The 12,641-nt window shown below is 44.2% G+C and overlaps 1 protein-coding gene across 4 annotated transcripts in view; it reads right to left on the bottom strand.

Moving 5' to 3' along the window:
- RMND1 (required for meiotic nuclear division 1 homolog) overlaps positions 1-12,641 on the bottom strand; it is a 42,768-nt gene that overhangs the window by 19,924 nt on the left and 10,203 nt on the right. For 3 of the 4 annotated variants that reach the window (XM_077349772.1, XM_077349762.1, XM_077349751.1), the window contains exons 5-7: positions 10,210-10,318; positions 4,548-4,623; positions 2,502-2,541 (exon numbers count right to left, since the gene is read on the bottom strand). In XM_077349772.1, coding sequence (XP_077205887.1) covers positions 2,502-2,541; positions 4,548-4,623; positions 10,210-10,318 — 225 coding nt within the window. The remainder of the gene's footprint in view (positions 1-2,501; positions 2,542-4,547; positions 4,624-10,209; positions 10,319-12,641) is intronic. The other variant, XM_077349783.1, reaches the window with a different exon arrangement.

The raw sequence follows: 12,641 nt of genomic DNA, 5'->3' as shown, positions 1-12,641 counted from the left end.
CACCAATAGGAAAAAGGCAGTCCAAGGGGCTGGACTGCCCTTTTCCTGATGGTGGGAAACCCCTCATGCCAAGCAGCCGCACTACTCTCCACAGGGCTGCCTGCAGGAGGCTGCATTCCACTCACCCTTTGTAGCTCTGATTGGAGGCCAGGCCTCTGATCCGGGTTGCCTGTCCACCTGACAGAGCTGAGTCAGGGCTCCAGAGGCCTAGAGGCATAGACTTCCCCACCCAACCAAGGTTCGGTCAATGTGGGAGCAGCCCTATGGCCCTTGCCTCCATGAATCCACCTTCTCTTCTGCCTGTCAGCCTCTCCGAGGGAGACACTGCCCCCACTTTTTGCAGCATGTTATTATAATGGGCCTTGATACTAGTTATAAAGAAAACATTTCCTCTCCAAAGTATGGCTTAATTTTCAATCACCAAATTGTACCCAGAACTGCTTCATTCAATAATATGACTGAAGTAAGTCCAGGGGTAAATGTAGAATTGAAATCTCACTGCCTTTCCTATATGGCAAGTAAAAACTCTTAATAAAATCATTAGATATGGTACTATACTCTAAAGAGACATAATAGCATTAAACACTGCAGAAACTTTTAATTATTAGTAACTGGAACACTCACCAGTATTATTAAGCATCACTGATAGTTCAATATATATGGAATCCATGGTTCCTCTATATATTTGTGAAACAGCCTGGGGGGTGGAACGTGTCCAGCTGTCCAAGTTGGAATAGGGCCAATCAGGGTGCAGCCAGCAAAGCAAAGCTGGCTGCACCCTGATTGGCCCTGCTCTTGCAGCTCCCACCCTCTGTCCCTGGACTCTAGCCTCTTTGCTCTCAGATGCGCCTCAGTGCCTGGAGCCAGCAGCAGGAAAGGGGAGAGGGCCCTGGGCAAAGTGTTGTGGTGGAGGACTTGCTAACGAGGGCCTCTTGGCCTGCTAGGTTGGGCCTGCTAATGAGGGCCTCCTGGCCTGCTGACTGCCTGCTAAGGAGCTCTCTCCCGGGCCTGCTAACAAGCTGGCCAGCCCCCACCTGCCCCACTTGATCTGCCTAAAAGCTGCAGACCAAAACCACCTTAAGCTGATTGACCGGGGGCCAGGGGAGGGGACCCTTTCAAGGCCCGTTCTTAGGGGAATGGGCTTGAAGCTAGTATGTATGTGTGTGTGTGTGTGTGTGTGTGTGTATACACACACACACATACGTATACGTATACATATATATATACACACATACATACATATATAAAGGTAAAGGTAAAGGTATCCCCTGTGCAAGCACCGAGTCATGTCTGACCCTTGGGGTGACGCCCTCTAGCGTTTTCATGGCAGACTCAATACGGGGTGGTTTGCCAGTGCCTTCCCCAGTCATTACCGTTTACCCCCCAGCAAGCTGGGCACTCATTTTACCCACCTCGGAAGGATGGAAGGCTGAGTCAACCTTGAGCCGGCTGCTGGGATTGAACTCCCAGCCTCATGGGCAGAGCTTTCAGACAGCTGCCTTACCACTCTGCGCCACAAGAGGCTCTATACATACATATATATATACACATACATATACACACACACTAGCTTCAGGGCCCTCTCCCCTGGCCAGGCAGCTTAAGGTGGCTTTGGGCCACAGCTCGCAGCCAAATCAAGTGGGGTGGGCGGGGGCTGGCCAGCTCGTTAGCAGGCCTGGGACAGAGCTCCTTAGAAGGCGGTCAGCAGGCTGGGAGGCCCTTGTGAGCAGGCCCAGCCTAGCAGGCCCGGAGGCCCTCGTTAGCAAGCCCTCTACCATGACCCATTGGCCAGGGCCCTCTTCCCTTACCCTGATTGGCCCTATTCCAACTTGGACAGCCGGACACGTCCCACCCCCTAGGCAGTTTCAGAAATATATAGAGGAACAATAATGGATAAGTATATGTGTATGAAAAATATTTTAGAAGAAGAAGAGTTGGTTCTTATATGCTGCTTTTCTCTCTGCGAAGGAGTCTCAAAGCATTCCCCTTCCCTTTCCTCTCCCCACCCTGTGAGGTGGGTGAGGCTGAAAGAGCCCTATTGCTGCTCGACCAGAATAGCTTTATCAGTGCTGTGGCGAGCCCAAGGTCAGCCAACTGGCTTCATGTGGGGGAGTGCAGAATCGAACCTGGCATGCCAAGATTCGAAGTCCACACTCCTAACCACTATACCTAACTGGCTCTTCATGTGTTTCTTCACGATGTTTGTTCACTGTTTACAATAGGCTCCCAAGATTCCAAGTCAGATCATCCCTTTGCTTCCATCAAAGCACTTTTTGATTTCAGAAATTTTCTTCCTCCTCCCTTCTCAAACAGACATCCATGTTTCCTTACAACTGTCCCCCCATTAATAACCCAAGCTATGAAGTTTCTCTGTGCTGTTAGATCTTACCTTTGGATCTTAACTTGCCTTGGGAAACTAATTTAAAATAACTGGACATATTTAAATTATCAGGCCTTTAGATTCATATCTTTGCACACACCATAATGTGGTTTCTACTTACTGTTTTCTCTTCAACATTCCAGAAGATAACAGACCCTTCCCTGTATTAACAGGATTGCAAGGAAGTTTTAGGTTTACACATTATATTTCATGCTTAAACATTACTTATGTTTTCATGGTATCCTTCTGGAGAATGTAGCTAGGGTCAATAATCTAAAACTCAATCCCAGCAAGACTGAGGTACTGTTGGTCTATAACTAAACCGCTCAAGGAACAGTCAGCCTGTCCTGGAAGGAGTTGAGCTCTCCCTGAAGGAGCAGTTTCTTAACATGGGGATGATGCTGTATCCTGGCCTATAGTTAGAGGTGCAGGTCTCCTCTATGGCACACAGTTCAGCATAGTACAGTGGTTAAGAGCAGCAGACTCTAATCCGGACAAGCAGGTTTGATTCTCCACTCCTCCCCATGCAGCCAGCTGGATGGCCTTGGGCTAGTCACGGTTCTCTCAGAGCTCTTTCAGCTCGACCACAAGGTGACTGCTGTGGGGAAAGGAAGGGAAGGCAATTGTAAACTGCTTTGAGATTCCTTAGGGCAGAGAAAAGCAGGGTATAAAATCCAACTCTGCTTCTTCTGATACTCTAGCTATGGCCATCTGGCCACGGTCTATGATCTGATCCAGGTTAAAAGTAGTGTAATGCTATTCATATGGGGCTGCCGTTAAGAATGGTCTGAAAACATCAACAGATCCCAAACATAGTGGCCAGGTGATTTATCAGAGACTGGACACAGAAATTGTATTGCTGTGTCGGAGATTTGCACTGAATACTTTTCTGTTTCCAGACACAGTTCAAAGTGCTGGTTCCTAATTTTAAGGGTTGATGTACTTGAAAGACTGCTTCCTCCCATACTATCCAGGCCAACTGCTAAGATCTCATACTTAAGTCCAACTTTCTTGATCTATACAGCACAGCCAGGTGGTGACCGCAGGCAGTTTGCCTTATCTAATGTACACCAGGCCAAGCCCTTTTTAAACCCAGGCTTCTAACTGAAGGCTCTCATGTTTTTAGTTGTTTTCACGGGCTGCTTCTGGCCTGAGGATCGTTTTGTGAACGTTATTTTTAGGGCATTTTATGCCTTGGTTCACTTTTAATGGCTATTACTGATTTTTAATTTTTAAATTATTTTTGTTGTATTGTCACTCTTTGTGAGCCACCTCCAGCCTGACTCTAGAATAAAGTGGCAAGTTTTCAAAATAAATAAATACTTGGCATGCAGCAGTTCTCTTTCTTAAGGCTGTCAACTGATGAAACTGTTTAAATGGCTCACTGAAATATTAAAGCCAGATACCTGATTAAATCAAAATTAATTAAATCAAAATAAAATTACATGGAAATAAATAAAAATAAAATAAATCTCTGGATTTAGTGATCATAGAATCATAGAGTAGGAAGGGGCCATACAGGCCATCTAGTCCAACCCCCTGCTCAACGTAAGATCTAAAGCAGTGGTCCCCAACCTTTTTATCACTGGGGATCGGTCAACACTTGACAATTTTACTGAGGCCCGGGGGGGGGGCGTAGTCATTTGCCAAGGGACGTCGCCACCGCCCAAACCCCTGCTCCGCTTGCTTTCCCGCCGGTGCCCCTGACTTCCCGCCGCCCGCTGGGGGGCGCTGCCAGCAGCAGCTGCGCAGTGCCACGTCAAGGGGGAGCCCCAGCCATGGTAGCCGCTGGAGAGCACCAAAGGTGAGCCAGTGGCAGAGTGGTAGGGCATCCCCAAGGCAGCAGCCGGGGAGGAGGATGAGGAGGAGCTGTGGCCCGGTACCAACTGATCTACAGACTGGTAGCGGTCCCTGGCCCGGGGGTCGGGGACCACTGATCTAGAGCCATTTTTATAAACAGCCCATGTGCAATTCACTAGACTGCCTTTTCCCTCCTCACTCCTCACTGATTTTAAAAAGAAAAACCAAAACAGTTCGCATTTTCTTTTGAAGCTTCATAAAAGTGACCTAATAAAAGTTAATTATTTGTTTAAATGTAAAATGTTAACCTTGTTCTATTATTAAAAAGTTATAGTTCACATGCATTTTGCTGATCAGCTTTGCTTACCTGAAAAAAAAGATCATCCCAGGATCGTATTCTTTCATTGAGTTTTCTGTGCCAATCACCAAAACATTCGCTGCATCTAATTTATAAGCAAGGGGATGTAAGATCGTATTCAAACTGTGCTGTCAAAATATTTAGTGAAACAGTGCCATATTAAGCATGGTTACAGTTGGGCTCAGAAGGGTATAACTACGTTTAGAAGGGCTCTGCTTATTCAAAGAGCAGAACAAAAATGACATTAAAAAACAAGTTTTGCTGTTAAAATAGAAACTTAAGATATTACACCAAATTCCATGAATTATAATTTATTTTCTAATCAAAACTTGTAACAGCACCAATCTTGCAGGAATGTTAGTCGCACAATTTTTCAAGCAAAAAAAGTTCCAGTTATTATTTCACCGCTTGCATTAAAGTATTTTAGAAAACAATGTTCATGGCCCTATTCTATGCTAATTTCTATGCTAATTCCAATCTAATTCAATCATTGACATATGAATGGTAATAAAACAGCTTCTACTCGAATAATTCATCAACTAGATTACTTTAGCTATTGAACGTTACATAATACTTTAATAATTCCTTTTAATACAAACACATTTTTCTTTTGTGTGGCTAAAATGACTCTCCAGTAGCATCACAAGCAATCTGGTATTACATTCATGTTAGTTTGTGTCATCAAAGGATCAGAAAACCATGTTCAGCTCATTTATTTTAGGAGCCAGCTACACAATGAGTTCTCTCTGTTCTCCCTACTAATAAATAAATTACCCTATTAAACAGGACTTTATGAACACATGAACCAGGATAGAGCTAGAAATGCCTGCTAGTCAGGGAACAGGACAGGAGCCAACACACTGGGGAAATAGCTAAGAATTACAGAGAGAGGTGTGAATATAGCAATATGTTTCACCTGGAAGATTTTCCAGGGTTTTGCCTAGACCTTTGAAAAATATCTACAGTATTCAACACCATAACTACACAGTCATCCAGGTTTAATGTACCAAGCCTGTCAAATGAGAATCTGATATACAACCATTTGGTGCAGGCAGCTAGAAGGGAATGATAAGGCAAGCCAAAGTATATATCAGGTCAAGTAAATTCAGAGCAATTTTGCCATTTTTGGGCAGGGCTGGTAAGTGGCATGACAGATACTTGTAGGAGCTGTACCATCACTTTCATTATACTGAAGATGCACTCAATAAGAAATATAAGAACTTGTGAAAAGGAGCAGATGTCTATCACCAGTGGCTTTTTTCCATTTCCTAGTACCTTGGTCCAAAACAGAGTTCTTCCACCAGGCGTTTGGTTGAGGTTGGGCTGAAGCCCTGGGGTGTTCAATCAGGTTTTCCCTCGCCCTTGGCATGGGGTGCTAGACCAGACCCAAATGATAACAACTTACCCAATTTACATCCAGAGCATTGTTAACCATAACAGAGACCGCAGTTATTAGTCATTGGGAAAGAGGTTTTGTATCTATTATCACTATCTTAATGGTAATGGTAATTTTCAGGGATCTTATGATTGTTTATGGGGTGTTTTAAACTGTTACAATGTTTTATTGTTAAACACTTGCAAGCCAGCTTGCTGGGAGCAGCTGTCTATAAATTGAATTTTTAAAAAACTGGAATCTTGAGACTGAAGGATCTGATGAAGCAACCCTCATTCTGGTTGCTGTGGGTTTTTGGAGGTCCGGTTGTTTTACTCCCTTATATTTTGCTGATAATTGTGGCTGACATCTTCAGAGGTAGGACATGACATGACGGGAATCTCTCCAGGCCAAAATGACCTATTTTGTCGGGCTTTTGTAGGGGCGAATACTAAGATTCTCAGCAGAGGCATTGCATGCAGTGTATCTTTTATTTTAGTCTTTAGTTTTAAAATGCTTAATCCAATTTGTATTTACTGTTACATGAGCCCTGTCCTCAGCGTGCTCATCTCTAAGGATTCTGCCCACTGCACATCTGTAATTTCAGAACGTTTTCCTAGAAGTTCCCTCAACAGAAATTAAACAGCATTTGGGGAGTGAAGGGCAGGAGTTGCAGATATGGAAATCCTGCTGCCTGGACATTGCAGTACTCAAAACTTTTAGTTTCGGGGGATTTCAACGTCCACGTGGACACGCTGCCTTCAGGACTTGGCCAGGACCTAGTGTCAGGCATGGAGAAGCTGGGGTTCTCGCGATTTGTTGCCAGTCCCACTCATCAGGCCGGGCACACCCTGGACTTAATCTTTGGCGCAGGTGTAGTGATAGATCTGGTGGCAAATAACATCGTTCCAAGGTCAAACCACCATGCCCTGAAGGCTTGACTGAGGATGCCACCCCCTCCCTGTTTGAGTGATGGAGAGACTTATGGATTCTAAGAGATTCCTGAATGCTCTGCGGGACTCAATGCCCTCCAGCATCTCGCTAACGGCTTTGTTGGAGAACTGGCAGTCCTGCCAATCAGCCACTATCGACGAGATTGCTCCTAAGCGTCCTCTCCGCCTTTACCTCAAACAGGCTCCATGGTATACCCAGGAACTTCAGGAGAGGAAGAAGGAAGTGAGACGGCTAGAGTCTTGCAACAAGGTTACAAGGACATCTCATTGCACACTTATGGAGGCATATGAGAATGTGGTGAAAGCAGCAAAACGAGACTTCTATGCCGCGGAAATCACGTCCGCAAGCTCTCGCCCAGCACAATTACTTAGAGTAATTAGATCTCTTACTGCCCTTGAGGAAGGGCACCAAATGATTTGAGCTCTGTGGCATTATCGAGCTATTTTGCAGACTGTCGCCCCACCGCGACCTACCTGCCATGACTGATACAGTTAGCAAATTGGAAGCTCCATGGCCGTTGAGGGGTTAGTGTTTGATGGCTTCAGGCGATTCTTTTTAACCGAAGTGGACAAGTTACTTGGCTCCGTGAGGGCGACCACTTGCCCCTTGGATCCCTATCCGTCTTGCTGCTGAAATCGCACGACCAGCAGATAGGAGGCCCCTTGAGGGAGATTGTCAACCTCTCCTTCACATCAGGAGAGTTCCCTGAGGGACTCCTATCAGTGGTACGCCCTCTACTGAAAAAACCATTGTTGGACCTGTGGGACCCCGCCAGCTACCGCCCGGTCTCGCATCTTGCGTTTCTGGGTAAGGTAGTAGAGTGGGCCATGGAGGACCATCTCTAGTATTCTTGGAGGAAACTTTGGCCCTTGACCTATACCAGTCTGGCTTCTGTCCTGACCATGGGGTGGAGACCGCGCTGGTTGACCTGACAGATGATATCCAGCGCCAGCTGTATCAGGAAGGTTCTGCCATTCTCGTGCTTTTCGATCTGTTGGCCATATTAGATGTGATCAACCACGAGCTACTGGTACACCGCCTTGCTGGGGCTGGAATTAGGGGGACGGCACTTCAGTGGCTAATCTCCTTCCTCCAGAACTGGATGCAGAAGGTTGCTGTGGGGGAGGAACTGTCGGACCCTTGTGAGCTCTCTTGTGGAGTTCCGCAAGGGGTGATAGCTTCCCCAACATTTTTAAATATAAATATAATATAAATATAATAAATAAAATAAATCTACATGCGCCCTCTAGCCCAGCTGGTCCAGGGCTATGGGCTGAGTTATCACCAATGTTCGGACGACACCCAGCTCTACTTCCTAATGGACGGCTGGCTGGAGTACCCCCAGATACATTTGCCAGTTGTTTGGAAGTAGTGACTGGATGGCTCAGGCCAGGGGTCCTCAAACTACGGCCCGTGGGCCAAATCCGGCCCGCGGACTATTTTTATCCGGCCCGTCGGGTGTTTTTCCCTCCAGCTGCCTGTCACTTAGCAGGCAACTCCCTGCAGTGCGCATGTGTGAAATTTGAGCTGCACTCTCTGACTTCCCGCCTTTTCTCCGTCTCTTCATTCTTCCTCTCAGTCTCTGGCGTGATTGGAGGGATAATGAGTGTGCCTGTGCAAAGCCAGCGGCTGCCTGATCTAGGTTAAAAACAAGCTAGGATTTTTTTTTTTACGTTAGGAGAGCCTTTTTTAAAGTTAGGAGAGCCTTTTTTCTTAAGTTGGTAAGTTGGCTTGAGCTTAGAGTGGCAACGGGAAAATGAGGTTTGCAAGGCAGCACAGGGTCTGCAGCGCACAGCGGCTGCCCTAGAAAAACTCTGCTCTTGCAAGGATTTTAATCTTTACCCCCCCCCTTCCTGTCGGATCTTTTTTGCCAAGCTCTCCATTGTCAGCCGCCTTCCTCTGAAGAGAGACCCGGTCCCCCCCCCCATCACGTTAAAACAATTAGGATTTTTTTAACATTAGGAGAGCCTTTTTTTGAAGTTAGTTAGTTGGTTGGGGTGGTTTCTAGGTGGGTGGCATCACAATGATAATGCAAATTGTCAGTGCTCAGAGGAAATGAAAATGGTCAGTGCTCAGTGTTATTGCATGGGAACTTAATCCAGCTCTGCAGACAGCCAAGGAGTAGGAAACCCAATTTAATTGACAGTAGAAGAAGAAGAAGAGTTGGCTCTTATATGCTGCTTTTCTCTACCTGAAGGAGTCTGAAGCGGCTTACAATCCCCTTCCCTTCCCCACAACAGACACCCTGTGAGGGAGGGGAGGCTGAGAGAGCCCTGAGATTACTGAAGGAGAAGAAGAGTTGGTTCTTCTATGCCGCTTTTCTCTACCCGAAGGAGGCTCAAAGTGGCTTACAGTCGCCTTCCCTTTCCTCTCCCCACAACAGACACCCTGTGAGGTAGGTGGGGCTGAGAGAGCCCTGATATCACTGCTCGGTCAGAACAGTTTTATCAGTGCCCTCGCAAGCCCAAGGTCACCCAGCTGGCTGCACGTGGGGGAGTGCAGAATTGAAACCGGCATGCCAGATTAGAAGTCCGCACTCCTAACCACTACACCAAACTGTGTTCAGATTGGCGTTTTATGAGGTTTTATTGTATTTGAATGTTTTATTCTGTGAACCGCCTTGGGTTCCTGGAAAATGTGGCAGTATAAAAATCAAATCAAATCAATAAAAGCACTAAGAAAAAATCCTGTAAATGTGTCAATTTACTGACTAGCAGCCCTGATGTTAAATTCCTGTATCACTCTTTGCAATGCAGAAAGCTCAAGGAAATTACCACAGTCAGTAGCATTTCAGGAATCTTTAAGACCAACAAAGATTTATTCAAGGTGTGCATGCACATTGAGGAAGTGTGCATACATATGAAAGCTCACACCTTGAATAAATCTTTGTTGGTCTTAAAGGTGCTATTGGACTCAAATTTTGTTGTGCTATTTCAGACCAACATGGCCATCCTCTTGATTCTAGCATGTAGGGAATCACTCTGCATGCATGCCTTTACATCAATCCAATGTTGCTTAGAAGCAGGCCAATAAAGCAGGGTCACATCCAGATATACTGGATCAAACATCGAATGGTGTTTCAAGCACTTATTCATTAAATCTCCTTTCAATTTATGTACTAATTCCCAGGGTTTCGATTCTTATAGAAATTATAGAAATTATAATTTTATAAGCAAAAACAATGCTTCTTTCTTTGCAAAAAAATCTGGAATACACTATTCCAGGTGATAGCATGGCACCAAGGAAATAATGTTTCAAACAGAGAAATGTCTTAGCAAAGCTAAGAACTTTATTTACCCAGCCCACAGCTTACTTAAGAAGAAAAACTGTTCATGAGGAGCCTACCTCTAGGTAATGTAGTTATTTCAACATATCCCTGTGATGTCAGGTCCTGGCAGAGGTTACCAAGATGATATTCATCAGCTGTTGCAAAGGCTGTGCACTGCATAAGATCCTACACCAAAGGAACAAAGGTCCATTTAAGGAAATCATGAAATAATGCATCGTAGTATTTTGCTAGTAGGTGGCTATATAGTATTATGTATGCCCCCGCACCACCACCAGCATTACAAGAAATCTGTTTATTCTTCCCTATGATTTTTCACCATCACCAGTCGTATGTTGTAATCTGGATCAACTCCAATGGCTCCAAGGCATGGAGAGAAGGTTTTTTAGTATTTTACTGCCATGTCATTGATTGTGGGGAATTGTTTTAGGATTATTGTTGTATATATTGTATGCCGTTTTACAGATTGGGTATCCTATTTTATGTTTGTTGTGAACCACCATGAGCCAGCTTGCTGGGAGCGGCAGTATACAAATCCTATTAATAAAAATAAATAATTTTTTCTTAAATAAAAGCAAAGTCCATATCCAGCTACTTCACGAGCATTCACGATTAGGAAAGAAAACTTTAGATAAATATTTTTTTAAACCTTATGCACGCCAAAGCTGCATTCTTATGCACAGGTAGCCAAGTGTAAACCTCACAGAAATTCCTTGGACTTTCTTCCAAATAAATATGCACAATATTAGGCCATTAGTGGACATATTTATTTTTTCTTCAACTACAAATCAAGTAATTGAATTCCTGTGATACAGCCTATTACTTCACACCAAATATTCAAAATTAAACAGAATATTTTACCCTATTTGTTCTCTTTCCTCCCTGTTAAGGCAGAATACTCAAGTTCTAGAAGAATTTTTTTCCTGCAACATTCCTTAAATTTAATCTGATAAAACATAATGGGCAGGGAACACAGACAAGTTAGTAGCAGCATGATTAGCTGTAGAAAATGGCATAGTCTCATCCAGGGTATAATTAATATTTGATGATCTTGCAAATGCCAACAGAGTCTGAATATTTCTACATCCAGCAGGTGGTGCCAGATATCAGAGAAAGAGATACAGCCTGAATCAGTGTGATCTTTATGCCACCAGGCATCTTCAAGTTACTCTGACACTTTATCCTGCATTTTAAGATAGACTAGTAGAAACTACAGCACCAGGAAGTGGTGTGTGTACCCCACCCCCCAATTTTGTATCAGAAGCTTCTTAAGTATCCAAAGTTCACTGTAATGCAGACATGTGCTGATTTTTCACGAAGACGGGAGCCTTAGAACATATTTCACAAACTACTTTGTCACACACATTCAGCAATATAAAATGCATAGGAAATATTACCCTATGCAACAATTACAGAAACTCTCCCAGTGATTTTTGACAGTCTTTGTCAATGCTGCGTAAAATTGCACAAAACTAAACGCACAGGGCAACGGCCAGTAGTTCAATAACTGCACATGTCAATATAATTGTAAAGTTACAGAACTCCAGTCAGGTTATACAAACAAAAACAATTCATTTGATGCTTAACAAGTTTTCAGAAAACTGGAACAAAGTTATTTGCCTAAAAATTGGGACCAACAGAATATAAATCTTAAAAACTCTTTATAATGAGTTTTACTAACCAGTTCTGGCATCTCCTATGACACCGAGGGCGGGAAAATAGCCACATACTGAACTCAAACTGAAACAAAGGTCATGGAAAAGCTAGCTAATAAGCTTCTTTTGTACAGTACTTGAGTTCTCTGTGGGTTTTTCTTGATTAATTACAGCTCAGTAGCCATAAATTTGCATGGCTGTGCAACCATCTTTTGGCAACATTGAAGGAATTTCATTCTTGACATTATCATTCACTTATATAGTTCTTACAAAAAACCCAGGTTACATACAGTGTGACAGGAGGCTTTGAGCTTCTCTGCAGCAGTTATTAATGTTTTTAGAGGGTTAAAATTTTTCCGCAGTCTTTGGGGGGGGATTATTCCAAGTTTGGAGAAAAATCTGTCTTCTCACTATGTGGGTTCAATCAGCAGATAGTAGGCAGATTGGGAATCAGATACATAGGTACTAATATTACAAATCCAATTAAAACCAGAGCTGCTTTTAGCTTGTTGTATGAAACTGTCCTCACAATGCAATTTTCAAAAAGCCATCTGAAGAAGAAGAAGAAGAAGAGTTGGTTCTTATATGCCGCTTTTCCCTACCCGAAGGAGGCTCAAAGCGGCTTACAATCGCCTTCCCATTCCTCTCCCCACAACAGACACCCTGTGGGGTGGGTGAGGCTGAGAGAGCCCTGATATCACTGCCCGGTTAGAACAGTTTTATCAGTGCTGTGGCGAGCCCAAGGTCACCCAGCTGGTTGCATGTGGGGGAGCGCAGAATCGAACCCGGCATGCCAGATTAGAAGTCCGCATTCCTAACCACTACACCAAACTGGC

The sequence above is a fragment of the Paroedura picta genome, chromosome 1 (genome assembly GCF_049243985.1).
Source record: "Paroedura picta isolate Pp20150507F chromosome 1, Ppicta_v3.0, whole genome shotgun sequence".
NCBI classification, from domain to species: Eukaryota; Metazoa; Chordata; class Lepidosauria; order Squamata; family Gekkonidae; genus Paroedura; species Paroedura picta.
Note: the sequence above shows the minus strand (reverse complement) of the source record. Positions and strands in the feature narration are given on the sequence as shown.